The sequence below is a fragment of the Oryx dammah genome, unplaced genomic scaffold (assembly GCF_014754425.2).
Source record: "Oryx dammah isolate SB20612 unplaced genomic scaffold, SCBI_Odam_1.1 HiC_scaffold_29, whole genome shotgun sequence".
Lineage (NCBI taxonomy): Eukaryota > Metazoa > Chordata > Mammalia > Artiodactyla > Bovidae > Oryx > Oryx dammah.
Genome location: NW_024070213.1, coordinates 115624643 through 115645462, shown reverse-complemented (window position 1 = coordinate 115645462; position 20820 = coordinate 115624643). Strand labels below are relative to the sequence as shown.

The 20820-nt window shown below is 33.5% G+C and overlaps 1 protein-coding gene across 3 annotated transcripts in view; it reads right to left on the bottom strand.

Annotated features, from left to right (window-relative positions):
• Positions 1-20820, bottom strand: part of ZFC3H1 (zinc finger C3H1-type containing) — a 50463-nt gene that overhangs the window by 9655 nt on the left and 19988 nt on the right. For all 3 annotated transcript variants that reach the window (XM_040233883.1, XM_040233885.1, XM_040233884.1), the window contains exons 6-26: positions 20316-20439; positions 18427-18524; positions 16914-17123; positions 16558-16722; positions 15318-15455; positions 14596-14717; positions 14053-14202; positions 12505-12679; positions 12136-12267; positions 11232-11774; positions 11037-11146; positions 10013-10144; positions 9788-9909; positions 8793-8894; positions 8471-8590; positions 7492-7675; positions 6017-6203; positions 4548-4736; positions 3736-3973; positions 786-891; positions 506-704 (exon numbers count right to left, since the gene is read on the bottom strand). In XM_040233883.1, coding sequence (XP_040089817.1) covers positions 506-704; positions 786-891; positions 3736-3973; positions 4548-4736; positions 6017-6203; positions 7492-7675; positions 8471-8590; positions 8793-8894; positions 9788-9909; positions 10013-10144; positions 11037-11146; positions 11232-11774; positions 12136-12267; positions 12505-12679; positions 14053-14202; positions 14596-14717; positions 15318-15455; positions 16558-16722; positions 16914-17123; positions 18427-18524; positions 20316-20439 — 3546 coding nt within the window. The remainder of the gene's footprint in view (positions 1-505; positions 705-785; positions 892-3735; positions 3974-4547; positions 4737-6016; positions 6204-7491; positions 7676-8470; positions 8591-8792; positions 8895-9787; positions 9910-10012; positions 10145-11036; positions 11147-11231; positions 11775-12135; positions 12268-12504; positions 12680-14052; positions 14203-14595; positions 14718-15317; positions 15456-16557; positions 16723-16913; positions 17124-18426; positions 18525-20315; positions 20440-20820) is intronic.

Sequence of the window (20820 nt, the reverse complement as noted above, 5' to 3'; positions counted from 1 at the left end):
AAATCTTTCAAGGGAGGAAAAGCCCCACCATCAACATCACCCCCAAAATAATGAGATTAGGTTTTTTGAGTAGGTGGAGGTAGAGATGACTTTTATATTTTGATCTTCAAACTGAACTAACCAATAAACAGCTTAACATCCAATATACCACAAGCAAATTTCATTCACCAATTTCACCAATTAGCCACTAAGCTCTATTACATGTTTGGCTCTGTGCTAGGTGAGGAGCAGGGGAGCTCTTTTCCCTCTAGGAGTTCTTAGTATAGAATATAAAGCGGCCATAAGCAGATTCACAATGTGATACAATGGCTGAACTATGGATGGAGTATTCTGGAAGAAAGAGAAGGAACACCTAATACAGTTTGCAAAGGGCAGACAATCAGTAAAACATCCCGGAGAGCCTGATGTCTGCAACATCTTAAAGGACAAATGAATGTGAAACAAAAACATCATATTTAAGAATTATGAAAAACAAAGAATTTTTTTCTTTTCTATTTTTTTTTACCTGTAAGATGAAGAATTTGCATGTATGATAAAAAACTTCTGCATTCTGAGGATTTTTTTCAAATGCAGTAAGCCACACTGCCCTGGCTTTGTCATGCTGATTCATTTTCAAATATAAAGCAGCAAGGGATTCCAACAACTGGCAGTTCATGGGACATGATTCCAATAAACATTTACAAAGCTCCACTGCAGCCTCATACCTTCACAAGAAAAACACACATCTTAACACATGAAAAATTGATTTTTAATATGAGGTTAACTGCTTGTCAATTAAGTTTTACCTCTCAAGAAGCTGGTGCAGAACAATCATGTTTGTGTAAAGTGGGACACAGGTCTCTACTCTTTCTTCAACAGTAAGGCTCTCATCTGTGCAAGCTTTCACCGCATCTACCCAAAAACATGAATCAAATACAAAATGAATTTTTCTTCTTTTGTTTGACCATATCTTATTCACCTTTATTAAGCTCAAGGCTTTCACCTAAAGGAGATATTTCAGATTATCTCCAAACTCCTAAAACTGATCTCTTATCCTCACTTTCCTGTTAAGAATAAAACATCCATTATTAGCTCTTGCATCTAAATATATATCTTTGCATTTATACTAGATTCCAAAAAAACTGTATCAAGCAAATGAAAGAATCAATTATGTTTTCATCTTTCTCTCACCTGCTTCAAGAGGACTTGCTCTGCTAATCTACAGTCATTTAAATATATCCCCCTAAACTTGATTTTCTTTTTCCCCAGTTTTCTGTCATGGTTAACACTTTCCCTATCTTTTTTTGAAACTTCTTTTCATTTTGTAAATTATGAAAGTATGGTAACATATTTACAGGACAACTGGAAAATACAGTACAGAGTTACATACAGTTCTATATACTATAATTTTTTAAGTTATTAAGATTTTTAGTAGGAGCTTCAATATCAAACTCTCAAAAACTAACAGAATGAATATAAAGACAAATAGAAGGACACAGTAGACCTGAAAAGCACTATGAACCAATTCAACATAATTAAGATTTATACAATTCTTCTTTACTCTTTCAGAACACTTTTCCCTTTATAAAGAGTCCTTTACTTGATCTGCTTCTTAGAGAATAGTCCTCCATTGTTTCACTCTGCACCACTGTCACCATTTCCTTCCTGCCCAATAGTGATATGACTTCTCAGATTTGCTAGGTTAAACTTAGAAGATTTGCTAAGCTAAACTACTCAGATTTGCTAAGTGAAAGCTACTCTGAAATAGCACTTGTGAAGTTAGCTTGTAAGTATCCTATCTAAACAAATCTATCTTTACATTAGCATATGATAATGTTCTTCTTCTTAATTTCTGCTTGCTTCTAAGAGATTGTTTATATTTTTTCCTGGTCTCATTCAACTATTGAATAACTTACTGTGGGAGCACATTAAAAATTGCAAAATACTAATACAATAATTTCTATGTTGATAACTTTCAAATCCATTTCTCTCCATTAACTGTCCATTTAAGGTATACTTCCTTGTCTCCTTCCAGCAACAAATATTTCTACCTGGGTGACCAATTATCAGTCACACCAATTACCATTCACACTCTAACTGGCAGTCTTTCCAATTCACCAGTTTTCTATTAGCATACTTTCCTTTGCCTGGACTCAAAACCCTGAAATCATCTTTGACTATTTTTTCTCTTCTTCCCTGATATTTAATCTGTCTCTTAGATATCTCCAATAAATACTCTTTCCCAGGTTACTTTCTTTAATGCCTCAGTTATGGCGATTGGCTTCTGGTTGGTTTTCCTACCTTTGGTATAATTTCTCTCCAGCACATTCTTTCTTAAAGATTCTCTATTGCCATCAAACCTACCACACAAACTTCTTGAAAACCTAGTATCATTCCACATATCTAGTTTAATTCCTACTATTCTTTATCACAAATGTCTCCCTTTGATTGGAGAAGGAAATGGCAAGCCACTCCAGTATTCTTGCCTGGGAAATACCATGGACAGAGGGACCCTGGCAGGCTGAAGTCCATGGGACTGCAAAAGAGTCAGACACGATTTTGCAACTAAACATCACAACTCATTTTGATAAGGACTCTTCCGTCTTCTAATTTCTCTTTAAATACATTGCACCAGTTCTTATCCACTTGTTGCTTTTTGTTTACTTACTTCCCCTAATAGGAACGTCCTTCTTTTACTTTTTTCTTCCCTAGTTTATTCAATGAACATTTACTAAGCACTCAGCCAGACATTACAGGCCCTTGCGAAACAGAAATAAAACAGAGTCCCAGCTTCGAGAATGAGGTTCACTATGTCAGTCACATCATAATCCAGCTTCAAAGTGCAGCTCCAAGTCCTAACTGTTCTATGAAGACATACTTGATCGTGCCAACCTGCAGTAACCTCTTCCCTTTAGGTTTATGGCCTGCACCAGTAATTCTCTAAATCACAGATCCCAGCCTCTTCTCTAAGCACAGAATTTAGACTATATGCTGAGACAGTTATACTTCTCTTATGTTGATTGATGTTATATGTATAGATTTTATCTTCTGACTAGGCTATATACTTCTTATTAGAAGGGAACAGACTTTATATTTCAAAGCAGATACCTTGGTTAGTAAAGAGAGGAATCAAATTCAACTGACTGAGGGAGAAAATACTAACTACTTGAAAAAATAAGGTAGTATCTTTTAACTTTCACATTGATAGACTGCTTTACAAAGTTTACTTGGTTCTGTGACTCAATCAACTCATTAAACCTATGTAAACATGCTGTATTATTTACATGCTTAGCTGAAACCCTTTGCTGTAATCAGAAAACCTATGTAATGTAGTACAGTTCCTGGTTTTCACCCATGACCATGCTCACTTTATCTGATTTAATCTTTAAAGCATTTATATAATAAAACTACAGGGGCTTCACTGGTAGTCCAGTGGTTAAGAGTCTGCCTTGCAATGCAAGGGACACCGGTTTGATCCCTGGTTCAGGAAGATGCCACATGCAGCAGGAGCAACTAAGCCTAGGTGCCACAACTACTGAAGCCCACACACCTCAGGGAAGAGCAGCCCCCCCTCACTGCAATTAGAGAAAAGCCTGCGTGCAGCAACAAAGACCCAACACAGCCAAAAATAAAGATAAATAAATCTTAAAAAAATAAACTGAATTTGCAATACATAAATTTGTTTCACTTTATTATGAAGAATCATAATAAGCAATAAGCTGATGTTCTAAATAATTTGTAAATGTTTATACTTACCTTCAAATACTGCAAACAACATGTCAGGATTAGTCTTTACATCTTGAACTGCTTGCCACGGCATTACAAAAGGTTCTATGTTAACAATTCTTGAAGGATTGGCATTAGATGGATCATAAAATTTTGAAGGAAGAATGTTGAATTCAATAAGATGTATGTAGGCCAGCCATGCCAAACATCGATCACTTGTTTTAAGGTATTCAGCTACTATTCCATCATTAGCCAATTTCAATGCATTCTAGGTAAAATGGAAAAATAATCTGAAGGTGTTTTTAAATATATTCCTAATAAGATTCAACTGCAAAGGCAAAGAAGATTAGAAGTGTTTTATTTCTTTGGCATGATTCTTAAACAGCTAAGTCCAATTTTTGATAGTCACCAATTTTTTAAATGAAAAAACTCTTTAGAGAGATCAGTAACAGATTAGCATAATTTTTACTATACTAAGGTTTATAACATAATTAATGAAAAGGTTAAATTTATCTATATATTTAAAGTGTCTTAATATTCAGAATCGAGTAAGAATAAAAATGACAAACAAAAAACCCCACCACACCCATATGGAAGGTTTTCACTATGGACTAATCCCCTTAATGGTGTGAATCCCCAGAATACTGAAGTTTATTCTGGTGGGTACTCAACAAGTATTATCTTCATTTAAACCTCATAAATATTCTAAAGAGTGTTCTAAAGATTTTATCCCTACTAAATAAGCAAAGGAGGAAACAGTCACAAACTTGCCCAAATTCATACAACTTACTAAAAAGTGGCAAAGATTTAGAATGTCATTAAATGCTGTAATAAATGCTTACCTGTAAAATTGCAAGTGCACTTTGGCATCTTCCAGTAAATATGTGCAGCTGAACTCTAAACAAAAGAGCCTCTAAAAGTTGAAAGGACAGAGTATCTGATGCTTCCCTCTTGGCTGCTCCCATGAGAAACTCCACCATTCTCTCACATACGTAATCTTTTTCTTCAAAGGTGCTTTCCAGGTGCAGAAACTGTCCAAAGGGATTTCATATGATTAGTCCTACTTCATAGGAATATCTAATACTCAAGATTTTTCACATTTCACTAAGAAAATGTCATACATTAAAAATTCAATTTCTGCAAAAAGGATAATTAAAAATATGTAGAAACACACCTTTCAGTACTAAGTTAGATAGTGGAATCAGATGACAGCGAAAACAACAGAGATATACAGTTAGAATTATCATTGAAGCCATTTCACCTTTGACTGAAATCAATAGATAGATGGCAGCAAGACCACAAAGGATCTTCAAAAGCTCATGTGTTTATGACCACATACAATTTGCACTGCTCAGGAGTGTGACTGTATAAAAATTTCGAGAATAACATTCATATAAGAAATATGTGACAAAATAACTGCAAGAATTAGGGAGTCCTTTAAAGACCAAACAACTTCAGGAAAAACATTACACACTGTAACTTGAGTTGATCAACAGCATTAATTTTGATATAAAGCTTCAGGTTAAACTCAAGCATTTCTCACTGTCTGAATCCGTTCAGTGAGTTGGGGGAATAAGAAAGTGGCGTGTTCATTCACTAAGGGTGTCATGTCATCCAAGTCGGTCTGTTCTGAACTCCAGTTAGCAAGTAAATGACAGATCTGACAGCCATATGCTTATATGAAAGCTTATCTGGGTCTAATAATTCCTGAGTTCAGTAAAACTTCACATATCAATGAATATTTACAAGTGGATTAATTATAATTTTAAGCACAGGTAGGCAACATCCCATTTTCTCAGAGAATGAGGAAAAACTTTGTCACTGAATGTTTTTAATTTGGCAAGGTTCAATATTAGTATGATTTACAGATTATTTTCATAAGTAATGAGAACATAATAAAAAGACCAAAATGTTTTCTGGCCTTCATGAAAATGTTACATAAGCATAAAAAGTTTTTTTAAATTATTTTCAGATACTTAGCAAAAATTCACTTAATTTGTCCAAAATAAAATTGCGTATGAATAGGTAAGTGTGAAACGCTTTAAAATGTTTATCTTTTTTCATTACCAATAAAATAAACAACAACAACATAAAAACACCTCTTCACTAAATACTGTCTTCTTTTTTAGTTTAAATTAATCTGGACCCAGAGAAGTGGTTTTAAGGTTACTGGACAGTGAAAGTAAGCTTATTATTATATCTGTATGCAGACAAAACATATAATCTATGAAGTTATACATCCGTATTTAAGATGGCCTGAAGAATTATTTGATAATGCACACACACACACCACTTTATTGTTTCTACTCACAGTCCAAAAACTTTGATAATCAGGCGCATATTCAACAGCTGTTTCACACATTTCCTGCACCTCCTCCTTGGTTCCTCTTTTTGAGAACAATCTGAGATAATGGCACCAAATTTCTGGATTGTCTTTGTTGTTTTCCAAAGCTCGAGCCAGAACATTTAAAGCAGAATCCAAGGACTCTGAACACAGCCTACATATTTCAAAGAAAAGGAGGAGCATCTTTTTTAATGCCTGAAAATACTTTTTAAATCACTCTAGTCTAATAAGTCAACTTTTAAATTCCATTTTCTACTAGAACCTACCAAGAAGCTAGAATTATCTATGATAAAGAGACGTAGATTAAAATTTTATATCACATTTGTCCAAAAAATGTCCTAATTTTCCCATAAAGCCAACAATTCCTTTTTAAGTGCATGTTCAATGTGCATTTACCAGATAAAAATATGGTGTTGTAAAACCACTAGATCATCAACTTCAAATGTGCTTTCTTTCCATATTCAGCAATATCTCATGATTTACAGTGGTCTGGGAATGGGAAACAATTCTCAAGGCCAGCTACTACCAGCACAAAATAATCAAGGCTTTCAATATAATAGTTCTTTTCAACAGTCAAGGGCTTGCTGTCTCCTGGAGAAGAAAATTGTCTCTCATGATCCTATTCATAAAATAATGTACAGTTTTGGGGCCTTCATTCAGTAAATGAGTCAGAAGAGAAAACACTTTAACTTATCCCATTAACATGAAAATCACACATAAAGCAAGTTAAAAAGCACCATACTCAGGTATGTGTGATGTACTAGCATTTTGTAGTGCTACCTTTTAAGTTTTTAGATAAAGCAGCCTTTAAAAAAAAAAAAACCTATTATAATTCCAAAATTATAGCAATAAATATTACTCCTGGTCATAAAAGATTATTTCTGCAACCCTATCAATAAGTAGGAGTAAGAAAACATAATTATGTAATAGGAGTTGTCATTTTTGAGATAAAGTAATATTTATCTTATGTGAATATACATAATGTAACACTGACACAGAAAGTCAGTCCACCAGAATTTAGAGGTTCTTAGACAACCTTTAAATCTCTAAATGATAGTTAACATCAAATTTAACCTGTTACACTGTGACTTTATCAAAATTTTATTAAGAGACCACGACTACCTGACTTATTAAAAAATGCAATGATTAATTCTTGGACTGCTCAGAATTTACTGTTTTAACTGACACTACTTTGAAGTAGCCTACTTAAGTTAAAGATTGTAGCTAAATTATTACCCATACACTGAGCCATGCACATAACTCAAGATGTAATCTTTAACTTTTTCTAACAGCTTTTACACAATTAAGTACTTTTCACTTTGTCAAAAAACAAAGGCTCCACTGATACTAGGAGGGAAACCTGATTACCAGAGATGAAATAAACCTCAAACATAAAAATATAAAAGTGCAACAGCTTACACAAAGATTAGAAGGAGACCTACCCCTCATTTTGGTTCAAGTACTTGTATGCAAGCTTGAGCCAAAGTTGTACATGAGAAGGATTTTCTAGCACACTTGCTTCTAAATTAGCAATGTCATCAGTCTCATTGGTAAAGTATCTGACGTCATCCGGAGTGACAACTGTATCCAGAGCTGGAACATTTATTCGGTTCTCTGGCTGGAAGGCTATAAGGAAAAGTCAGTTAGCCTCACAATTTCTCTAATCCACAGATCTAAGGAGCACATCTTCTAATCTACAAATAGGACATAATTATGAAAATCTGACATTATAATGTAAGATGTGCTTGACAGTAAAGCACTCATTCATACATTACTTTGTTCACTCATTTAATTAATTCATTCTGTGAGCCTACTGTATGTCAGAAAACACAGACTCAAAGATTAAACAAAATAGGATGCCTGTTCTCAAGGACACAGGCCAGGCAGTAGTTCTGAAATGGGAGCAGTCTCCCCACTCAAGTAGGTTTAGCAATATTTAAAGCCTTCACATTTACCAAAGGGTGATCCTTGCATTTACGGAACATGGGTCATGGAACAACATTCCTGCAATATAAGGGGTAGTCTTGCATAAGGAAGAACTAATTGCCTTAAACACCAAGCAGCATCACTGCTTTTTAAAAATGAAAAACTTTTAGAGGCTAGTACACTATACCAAGGGGTTTCCCAGGTGGAGCTAGTGGTAAAGAACCCGCCTGCCAGTGCAGGAGATGCAGGGAACACAGGTTCGATCCCTGAGTCAGGAAGGTCCCCTGGAGGAAGAGATGGCATCCCGTGCTAGTATTCTTGCCTGGAGAATTCCATGGACAGAAGGGCCTGGCTATAGTCCACGGGGTCACAAAGAGCCAGACACAACTGAACAATTGAGCGTGCATCCACAGATTATATCAAAAGATTAGCAAAGTGTTAGACAAAGAAATGACACCACAATTTAATGATTCTGGATCTTAAATTACTTCTTACCATACTTAATTGGTCCTGTAGACTGTTCCTCATCACTACTGAAATTGTTCTCTGAAATAGGTTTTCTCCAAAACTTTGGCTTCCACTTTCTTTTATCTTTGTAGGTTGTAAATGGAGGTGCTACAGTAGATAGGAGAAGACTGTCAGTTAACAGAACTAGTCTTTTACAATTCTGAAAAATAACTAAACAGTGCTCAAAAACAGCTAAATTTATTCTATCATGTTACACAGGAACGATAAATATATTTTTTATATAATGCCAAAAATGTGTTCTCATAAACTATAAGGTCCTTTTGTGTGAGAGAAAGATATATATACTCACTATGGCCTTTACTTTCATTGATATTGCTCACAAGGAGAACAGCCATCTGGTCCATTGACATTCGATCTTTGTTTACTCCAAAAAGTTTCTCAACATATTTTTCTGAAATTAGAGCAATGTTATCATCATAAAAAGTATAAAAAACACAGATTATGGAGATGAGGCTAATTAAAGAGTATGAAGAAAAGAATAGTTTAAAAATTAAAGGTACTAGTCAAAAACATCTATGGCTTCTAAAGAGCAAGGTCTACATTATCTCAACTAATACAGCAAACCCTACCATATCACGCACCCCAATTTGGGTTGAAAAAAAAGCAACCTAAACAAGTGAAAATTAAAGTCCTTAATTAGGAATGATTAAACAGATTGTTTTGTTACAATCACTAGAACTGTGATTATACTGAATTTAACAAATATCAATTTCCTTACTTCCAAAAGACTTATTTGGCACTACATCTGGGGAAAAGCTTAACAACATTTACACACAATGTCTGGCAGTAATCTACACTTTCTACAATGTCAAATTGTATAAACTTCTTTTTTACTTCATTGTAGAATTTGAAGCTACAGTCATCTCAACGTCCAATCCCCTCTATTTCTAAAAGGAATAAAAATAGAGACTATTTTTAAATCATCAGTAAAAGTTCCAACAACCATGTTAACATACTCTTTTTAAACTGAAATAGTTAGAGGAGCTCTGTGAAGAATTTCCTACAATAATGGAAATGTGCTACATCTGCACTCTTACTGGTAAGCTACTGACCACGAGACTAAGCTCAAGAGTGGCTATTAAGCACTTGAAATGTGGTTAGAGTGACTGAGAAAGTGAATTTTTATTTTAGTGACTACTGTACTGGACAGAGCAGATCTAGATAAGGTGTCACAGGTAACTGTACTGAATTTTTATAGCTGTTTAAAGATATCAACAACTGAATATAAAACGTTTAAATTGCCTAATTTCAATTTTCACTTGGGAAACAAGAGGTCTTTAAAACCTGCTGCAGCAGCAATTTCTTCATCAGTGCTTCCTTCTGAACAACCAATCAAAGACAGATTATATGACAGAACGTCCTGGAATAGCTGTTTTCGGCTAAGTGTGTAGTCTTGTGTATGCTGCCTAAAATAAAATAACACAGAAAAGATAATCATGCATATATCAAAGCTAAATGACCAAGACTGGTTTTTAAATTATAAAATATTCACAAATAAAAACTACTCACCACTGACAATCATCATCATTACATGTTCCTGTTAAATCAAAACGGCAGAAACACTGATCCGGTTCAATCATATTACTGTATGACACTGAGCTTAGGGGAAGTTTTTCCTTGGTTCGATAGTATGGACTAAATCTAAGAAAAGAGGCACATTATGATGCTCCATAAACAGTCCTCAGCAAATTTTAAATTTTTTCATTTTTTTCTTTCTCAATTAAAGTGTCTATACTTTGAGTTTACTATTTAATTAATTACTTAATACTAAAATTAACTCTAGAAAACAACCAGAATATCAAGTCAAAAGGACACACTACTTCTACACTCAGGATATAAAATACCTGAAATAGAAAACAAAGGACAAAAATATCCTAGTGTTTTTAAAGTAGTGTTTTTTTTTTAACCACATAATAAAATGCTATATAACATTGGTATTTCTTCTACATATCACCAGCCACCCAAAAAACCAAAGAAAAAATCTATACTACCTGGTAGGTGCTTTGCAATTTTATCATTAAATCATACCAATTTAACAGTTTCACAGATTCTAATAAAACCATATCAATTTAACAGTTACACAGCTTCTAAAGAGTCTCAAAAAAAAAAACAACAACCTGCCAAAGTTAATCATCTGAAAATGTCAATTTTATGAAAGCTAGCTAATGTATTCCTTAAAGTAATAGTATAATTAAAAAGCAAAATTAAAAATTCACGTAAGAATCTCTCTCAGTTACTTTTCCTAAAATCCTTAACAGATACTAATTCAGAATTCTCCACAATTCCATCAGTAGCCAGAAATTAGTATTTGATAACAATTAATAAACCCAAGTGTGAATTAACTCTTAATTCCTGTTTGGTTCAAGTCCTACAACAAAGCACCTAAATCTTTATATCTCCTAAAATGACGAGCTTGTTTTTTTGAGTGATTGTGACTCAATTTTTTCGCTGTCATCAAACATTAAAGATTAAGATATTATTAAGAACAAGGAGCAATCCTGAAACTCAAGCTTACTGAATCTTTTTTCTATACCTGTAAGATTTAAAAACTAGAAGGGGACTATGGTAGGGTCTAAATGGACATGGCTTCACTTCTGTTGTTTTACTCTGTGCTGTCACAAAATCCACATCCACAGAAATCTCCTGCAAAAGAAAACAGCAATTTCAAAAGGCAAATAAGGCTAGGGTGAATTCTAGATTTCATAAAGAATATGAAATGTTCGGTTACCTGACCATGCAAAACCTTGTCTGAAATGCCTGTGGTGGTTTTTAAAATCAGTTGTTTTAAGCTGTCAGCTTTCGAATATAATTTCTGCAATTCACCAATTTTTAACCCTAGAAAAAGTTCTGGTTTTTCTACTGTATTCTTAGTAGGTTTGTTTATACATTCTTTGTTAGGTGTATCAGTGTGCTTAAGGTTAGGTTTAGTAAAAGAATTGGATTCTAAGAAAGATCTTCTTCTTTCTCTGTTTGAACCAGACAGAATCTCATCATCAACATCATTTTCTTCAGTGTCCAGACTTAATTTATCTTGAGTCAGGTCATGAAGTGAGGGTTGAGGTAAAGAAAATTCAGGTTCTTCTTCCACAAGTGGAGCAATATTTTGTTGTTCCTTTGCTTTTAGGGCCCTGGCTTCTTTTAGTTTCTGAATTTTCAAGGCATATTCATATTCTAGCTTTTGTAACCGTCTTTTTTCCATAGCAATTAGTTCTGCTGAATGCCTTCTTGGACTTGATATTGGAGAATTGTCCAGTCTCATCATTTTGTTTGGCTGGGGGGAAAATGATATCAATACTTTATATTGCTATGATTTTATAAACAATTTTTGTTAAGATAATTGTGCTATCCCAACAATGCCAACATTATAAAACTAAGTCAATAACAAGAATAAAACAGTTTAACAAAAGCCTCCAACAGATTTGCTAATTAATTTGTGGTGTATAAAAAACAAAAAATAAAAATAAAAGAATAAGCTTCCAAAAGTGTGGATGTCATTTAAAAACAAAGCTTTAATCTTATTCTCTTTGAATATGCAGGGAAAAACCTTGAATTTTTTATGCATCTCTTACCCCCAAAAGAATTATTAAAACCTTCTCCTTTTCAAACATAAAATATTTCTACCAACAACTTACTCCAAGGCGATCTTGTTCCAGCTTACGTTTTCCTATTTCTTTACTAGCCACTGCCTTTGCCCTAGCAAGTTCTTCTCCATACTTCAGAGTCAAAGCTTTCTTAATTGTAATGCGTTGTTGAACTCTGTGAATCTGAAATAAAGGGTAATTCTGAAAATGTAAATCTTAGGAGAGGCAATACCTTCTTAAACATAATAGCCTTAGGGTATTCAACTGAAAATTAAAATGTGCTAACATTATGTCTCAATGAAGAACAACATATAGTTTATATATTTTGATGGCTTTGGTTTATGGGTTTATTAAAATCTGGCCCATAAAAATGTGTAGTAGACATGAAACTACAATATTTGAATTAAAAAAGAACACTACCTGTTCCTGAAGCTTCTTCAAAAACATTCTGTTGACACTGAGAATTTTCTCTGTTGCCTGAAGCTGCTCTGTAAGCTTTGTAATTTTTGTTTCAGCATTTCGAACAGATTCTTTCTTCTTAGCTTCTTGCTGTACTAGATTCTTTAAAACAGATTCATCTTTCATCAAGAGAATCCTAATTGGGAAATAACAAAATTATTAATGTTTTTCTAAACCAGTGGACTAACATCATCAGAATAAAAAACTTACAAAGTAATACCTCATTTTTAAAATTATGTTCATGATACGGAGAGGTAAATATTTAAAAGGATAAATATTTTCATATTCATCAATCACAAAAGTATTCAGATACACACTGCTAAATTTTATGAAAGCAACTAAGGGTTAATCTTTTCCTGGTTCCACCATTTGGTTTGTGGGATCTTAGTTCCACATCCACAGCAGATATTGAACCTGGGCCCTCAGGAATCAAAGCACAGAGTTCTAACCACTGGACCACCAGAGAATTTACAAGTCTGAGTAATGTGAATTATAGCTGAAAAGCTATCAACAGTAAATTTCAACATAGCCCTAAATAACTCCTGAAAAACCAGGACTTAAGACAGAAAATCCTCACATTGGTTTCATTTATAATGTTCCTAATAAACACACAAATAAACATCTAATAAACATAAATAAGCACATTTAATTAACTAACAAGTGTGAACTTAAGAAGTATAAATCAGGACAGAAAGACAAATTTATGGATACAGATTTCCATCTTTTCAACTACTGAATATTATGCTAAAAAAAAAGCGCATCTTTCCCAGAAAGATACCATATTTCAAACAGTCACAACAACTGACATCTAGAATGAATCATAAAGACAGAGGATATGTGATAAAATATGTGATAAAGAGGATGGGGAATAGAAAGAATTTTTTAAAATCTTTTCATTTGCTATGAAAGTTATTAAAGAAACAGAATCTAAATGAATTTATTTTAATTTCCTTTAAAATATACATACCATACCATTTCCCTAAAGATTTACGGTCACCACAGCATTTCATCTATGAGCCTTAATACGTCTTAGTGTTACTGCATATAACACTCTGGATACATCTTAAGGTTATTGCATACCATAGTTTTTATAATAACACAATATTTGACTATGTGTCTTACTGAACACACTAAGTAATGACTTATTCCAAACAATTAAGTCTACCTTTAACAATAAAAATATGCTTCCAATAAAGGTATTTCTAAAAACATGCCAGAGGTTTTAAAGAAAATTCCAAAACAAAGAGTTTCATTTTAGCAATGAATAGGCCATACATAAATCTAAAGAAAACTCTTTTGAAGTCTTGGTATTTTTGTTTAAATATTAATACTATTACTTTATGTACTGTAAATGGACAATTCCACAAAATGATAGCCTCTCTAGGTCTACCAAGTATGAAAGGATGAGTAATCATACATTGTACTTATTATTGACACACAGCACAAAAATACATCCTTCTGATATAGAACATTTTGATACATGCAGTATAACCTGATAATGAGACTTACCGATGTTTTTTAAGCTTTGCTTCTGCATCTGTAACCTGCTTAGTAACCAATGCTATCCTGCCAATCCCGTCAATTTCTACATCAGAGTTTGCTGGGGATGATGAGCTTGTCTTCAGTTGATCTGATTTAATCAAACGCTGTTTCTCACGACTAAAATAATCAATAAAGGTTGATAAATTATTCCCTGAAAAACTGAAATTATTTTTTAAAGGTGTATTCTTTTTCATAAAATAATGTAAAAATATTAAGTGACTAACACTGGCTAATAACAATGATGACCAATATGCATGCAAAGCTGATGGTGTAGTTAGTTCCCCTTATAACAACATTTATCTATTTCTAGGCTGTCTGTATCTCAGTGCATTACTGACTGCATTCAAGTTTATGGATAATCATCTGGCTCCCCCTTCTGTGCAACTTATAAAAACATTAACTCTTCATCTTGGATAAAAGCATCATTTTCATTTCCCAATGCCAATAAACTCTATCCAGATTAAGTGTTGCAAACAGCACACACCTGTAAGTACATAAAATGCTACTTACTTGGCAATCTCTTCCTTTAACAATCGATACTCAATCTTCTTTTCTTCAGGCAGAGCTTCAGGTGTTCGCATGGGATCATTCTCTTTTTCAGATTTTGGAGGTACTTTCGGTTTCGAAGCTTGCTAGAAAACATTTGAAGTCAACCATATCAAAAACTTTCACAACCCCAACTTAGATCTATATTTTAGATTATCCAGTACACATTATATATTTAGAAATAAGTATCTTCATCATTATTTTCTATTCCTTTCAAAAAAAAACAATGCTGGCCTTTAACCACCATTTAACTGTACAATCCACTAAGCAGTCAAGACCTATGGTTTAAAAATAACTGAACTATTTCACACCTAAACAAACACTGCTATTACAAATAGGGACAAAAGCTGTACTTAGATCACACACTTCAGTAAAACTATTTTCTGGTAATATAACACAACTGCAAACCAATACATTTCCTTAGTACAGAGGACAATTATCCACACTATTTTACTATTTTGAAAGAAGGATTAGTCTGGAGACAAAAGGGGTTTTTAAATAGTTAAATCTATCTAAATTTATACACACTTCATTATATAAACTCAATAATACAAGTACAAAAAATATTTTCATAAATTCAATATATTAAAAAATCTAAATCTCCAAAGTCTAGTTTTTAGGAAAAATAAGCAAATTTTAGTAACTGTCAATAAATCTTTCCATCTGTCATTACTGCACTTACTTACCTCAGCAGTTCGTCTTGCTTCTTTAATCATAGACTCCAATCCACCAAAAACACTGTTAGTTGCCTTGGACGCCTCTCCATCAGATTCACTATCATCGGAATCATTTAGTGTTACGACCACCGATTTATGCTTTGGAAGCTGTGAAGCCAATAGATTTGTTACTCTTGACAACAAATGTATCACTATCCTTTTCTTAGCTCTACCACAATTAGCTTCACAACACTGAACAAGTCACTTTATCTCTATGAATTCAAACTCATAAAAATAACAGGTTTCAAGCAGACAGTCTATGGTTCCTTCTATTTATATTGTGTTAATTGACCAACTTTGTCCCACTCCACAGATACACAAAAACATAAAAGATTCTATATTTTACTGATATACCAAAAACTGAAAATAGTCTATATTCTATATACTAAAATGAAATATAGATACTACTATCATCATCTTTTTCATTAAGTTTTATTTTAACCAACTTTCTATAAAGAAACATAATGCAATCTAGACTAACCTTTTAAAGTCAGAGAAAAAATAGTAATTCCACATTATCACTAATAAAACTTTATGGCTTTCATGTGTATATAGAGGACATTCAGAGGATATGTTTACATAACAGAGGCAAGATTTCAACTTGGCTTTGCTTCATTTATTTTATGCACACATGCATACTAAGTCGCTTCAGTCGTCTCCAACTCTGTGTGACTCCATGGACAGTAGCCCACCAGGCTCCTCTGTCCACGGGATTCTCTAGGCAAGACTACTGGAGTGGGTTGTCATTTCCTTCTCCACATTTATTTCAAAGTCATTAGAAAACAAAGTAGAAAGAAACTGTCATTTCAACCTCCTTAACAAACAGTGAAAACCATTATAAATTCTTCCATTACAGTACAGTTATTAACTGAAAAAATATGAGCAACAAAAAACAATATATATATATAATTTGCTAAAACTGACTCTGGAATAGATGAAAAATCTAAAAGGACCAATTTAGATAAAACAAAAGTTGAGGAAATGGCAGGGCAAAGAATACCCCTCAGATAAAAATAATGCTTTCCCAAAAATATTATCATAAACTCTACCAGTTTTCAAGTGAAAAAGCTGCTCCCATTTCACTATTAATAAATAAAAATAAGTATGTTTGTATATAATAAACTAGAGGCAGGGAACAGGACAGCAAAACTGCATAAACTTTCCCACAAGATATTTAAATAAGAGTAGGGACTAATTATTTTGTTTTTACCGAGATCACAGTTCGTGGAAGACGAGGTCCTCTGTGAAACTTTGGGTTTTGTATCCTAGGCTGAGACACTGTATTAATACTGACTATGGACAGATTGCTTCTTGGCATAGGCTGTGAATTGTTTAGAACTGGAGGTGATGGTGGGTCACTATTACTGGATGTTTCCTAAAGAAGGAAGAGACAGATATGAAGCCATTTTAAATGAAATTCCTGTCATCTTTAAAGGTATTGAGAAAATTAGTTAACCAACTTATCCCTACTTTACTGAAAAGCCCAATAAATCCCAAACTAGCAGAGTAGTCCTACCTAAAACTAAGCTCAACAGCACCACCTAGAGGTTCAGGTACCTAAATTACCTCTGGCTTGAAAGCTCTTTTATTCGCTAGAGATTTAAGTAGCTCTTCTCGAAGCAGCATTTCCTCTTCTTCTTCCTCATCTGCAAAAGGTGGTTTTGGAGGTTGTTCTGGATCTTCAGGTGGAAGAGGTGGTAAAGGTGGTAGAGGAGGTAGAGGTTCAAGAGAAACACACAAGCCTTCCACATAAGGCTGGCTCAAAGGTGGTACAGACTAGTTAATTTTTTAAAAGAAGAAGAAATAACAATTACCATGCAAATTTTACTCATTCCAAGCATTTATTGCTATAGCAATATCAAATTAGAAAAAGGTAACCATCAGGTTATTACTTTACTGTAAGAATAAGTGAACTAAGTACACTGGAAATCTCAAAACTAACCCAAATTCAATATTCAGCCAAGAAAAAGTATAATTTTTACAAAAAGTTAAAATCAACTGTAATTTAATTTATGAACTTCATGATAGAGAAATCAAATTTTACAGGATCTATCTCTCTAGATAACTACCTGAAAACAGATATTTAGGTAAAAATTAAAAATTAGGAACCAAAGGGATTCTGGATGGGAACACTCTAGAGTATATCAAGAATTCAATGTGAGAAATCACCACCACTACCCTCATAAAATCCTTGTGAAATGGCTTCTTAGAGAGCATCTGTAAAGATAGTTAATTTTACCCAAATCCCTGCATTTGCACACATTTTTGCTCCAAAGACCTTCCAATATTTCTCTTGGCACTTAAAACAATTCAAGGAAGAAAGAAAAATGTTTCTCTCTCACTCTCTACTCTAATATTCCCCTCATCTTAAACCTCCCAGGAGGACACCAGGTGTCTGCCTAGCACCTGTAAGAGAACCAGTGTGAGCTCCAGGTTCTCTCAATCTAGAGAAAACTTACAAATCACTTTGTGATTCCCCCACTTCCTTTTTTCTTTTTTTAACAGGGGACTGGCAGTTCTTTCAAAAGTAGGTTGAAAAGAAATTAACTTTTAACTAAGCAATGCTTTTCCTTTACTGAAATTTCAAATTAAAAACAACTATATAATCAAAAGATGAAAACCAAGAAAGCTTCTAGAAGCACCTTCAGTTCAGTCACTCAGTCGTGTCTGACTCTTTGCAACCCCATGAACTGCAGCACGCCAGGCCTCCCTGTCCATCACCAACTCCTGGAGTTCACTCAAACTCACAGTTAAATCCCAATTACCCTCTAAAAAAATCCAAATAGATAATTCTTATTCTGCTTAAGAATACATTTTCTGAGGAGCAAAAATAAAGAAGAAAACATGCTAAATATTGAAAGAAAGTCCAATATGAGACTAAAAATTAGCTATGAAAAAATCTACCAGATCAATAGCCTGCCATTAACTAATATACCATAGATTTCACAGCTATTAATTCTGGCAAGCAGACTTTATGCTCTCAAACCTAACTATTAACTACAGGACAGCTTTTCAAAACAAGTTAGAAAAGACACAAGGCAACAAAACTTTCTTAGAAATCATACCAATCCTCACTTACAGAAACCTGAGGTGGTGGAGGCAAAGAAATAGATGGTGCTGGAGAAAAATACCCCAATGAACATTCAGAGAAGAACGGTGGCTGCACTGGTGAAGGAGCTGTTAAAAAAATTTTTACAGGAGTTTAATAACATATATGCAACAGGAATAAATTAAATTTATAATATTTTTGAAGACATACAACTACATCTAAGTAAAGTACAAGTGAGATTGTATTAATCTCCAATAAAATACTTAACCTGCAAGAGACTACCTCTACCTATTTATAATTGGTCTTATATCACTATAAAGTCAGCCATCCACTTAAGCTGATACTTAGTCCCTCGAAAACTTATCTTGTTCTACTTTTCACCTACTTGTGGTAAAAGGGAATAAAGCAAGAAAGGCTTTTATTACTTTTTGGAAAAAAACATACTTTTTAAGAAATAATAAAACAAAAAATTCCCCTGAATCTCTCAAAGTATCATAACCAAAGGAAAACAGTGATGTGACTCCATTCCTCCCTTAATGTGAAGAAAAGTGAGGAAATGGACTATTTAAATTGAAGAGAGAGCAAAAACAACTAGGAATGACAATAATTACCTATTGCATTTAACCATTAAAGTATACATTTTTTTCCAGATTTAGTAATTCTGAAATAGTTACTGATGCATCTCAGTTAAATTGTTAGCATTTTTTCCTTGGTAGCAGATAAAAATAACTGCTTATTTTACCTTCAGTGGTTTCTTCAGACTCACTGAAATCTGACAGATTTGAAGATTACTCTTGCTACCTCTAAACCATGTAACCTTTAGGAGAACTTAATATTTCTTCTTTGCCCCAGTTGTCTTTCAAGTCAGTATGAGTATTAACCACATGACTTACATGGAGCTGATTTGTGACCCAAATGATGCCATTTGATTATATTTTTTAATATTATTTTTTTACAAAATTCTTCTAAAGGGTAAATCATAAAATTATTAAAGAGTAATAATAATGTCAATATTTGAGAACTACAATGAATCATTTTCAAGAACTTAGAAATAATTAAAGGCTGACCAAAGATAATTATGACATGAAAATACAAGATTATTAAATGTGAACCTAAACATTATAACCTGAAAATTAGCTTTTGCGAAACATTATCAAATCATATAGATTCTGCCTTCTCTCTAGACACACTAAAGTAGAATTCTAGTTTCATTTGGTCTCACAATACAACCACTGGAAGAAAAACACTAATCATATGACCTTGCAAGTAAGTATTCTAGTTTCTAGAACGCTAACGGCATTTTGTTGTCTGCCCCATTCTTCTGTGTTTTAATTAGTAAGAGGATAGGTCCCTCACAGTCCATTACTCCTGAAAATCAACTAAATCAAGTCTCTAACTCTCAAGGATGGCCACATCCTAAACTGTGCACTCTGACTGAGGTATAGCCCTAACAGTTATAATCAGCTGATCCTAAGGCACCACTAGTATCACTTTCCATCTCTCTATTCCTACAAAGTATCATCACCAGAAGGAGAAAAGAAGCCTGAACAAAAGAAAGATTTCTTTTTTTGACTAAAATGAAGAATGCCTTAGACATAAAGATACTTAAAAATAAAGAAAGATTTGTTCGTTTGTTTTTTAAAGCAGTGTTCTCGCCTTTCCCACAATATTCACTTCTTAGATCAAACAGTTAACAGCAGAATACTGCCTTTTTTATTAAAATACTATACAGGAAGAAATACTAGAAAATAAAGGTTAATACTACAGTTTGAGGTTTGCTTTTGAATTATTTAAACACTTTGATTGTACAACCTACCAGCAAATTCATTATACATTTCTTTCAATGTTTTGGGTAGCTTCTTGACCATTTTCTACTTAATAACTGTGAATGTACTAATATTTTAAGTTTTAGCTCATACCTGGAGAATTGGTTTCACTATCTGTATCCATAGCAACTTCTTCATAGTTATCATATTGATAAATGCCTCCTCCACTATCAGTAGCTTGCTTATCTAAGGATCGTCTCAGGTCAGGATCTGAAGACTAATTATACAAGATTTATTTTTAGTTTCACAACATTTTCTATCGTAGTCTATTCTTAGGCTCGAAATTATAAAACAATTAATAGTTATCTTTTACATAGAACAGTATCAAAAATCATGATGATCCAGTTAGAACTATCACATCTGATTTGGGAAATTCCATATACATGATAGGTACATTGTGGCTGACATTTTATAACTGTCAGACAGAAAATGAAGCTAGAAAGTACTACATGTACAGATGAAATCCCCCAGTGAGCTGAGCCACTAAATAATCAGCTATTCCTCTAGAAAGTAAGATGACACCAAGATCAGAAATACTAATGGCCTCTCTCTGCAAATTAAGAAATCAGATAAATGAATTCAAGTTTTATGTAATCAA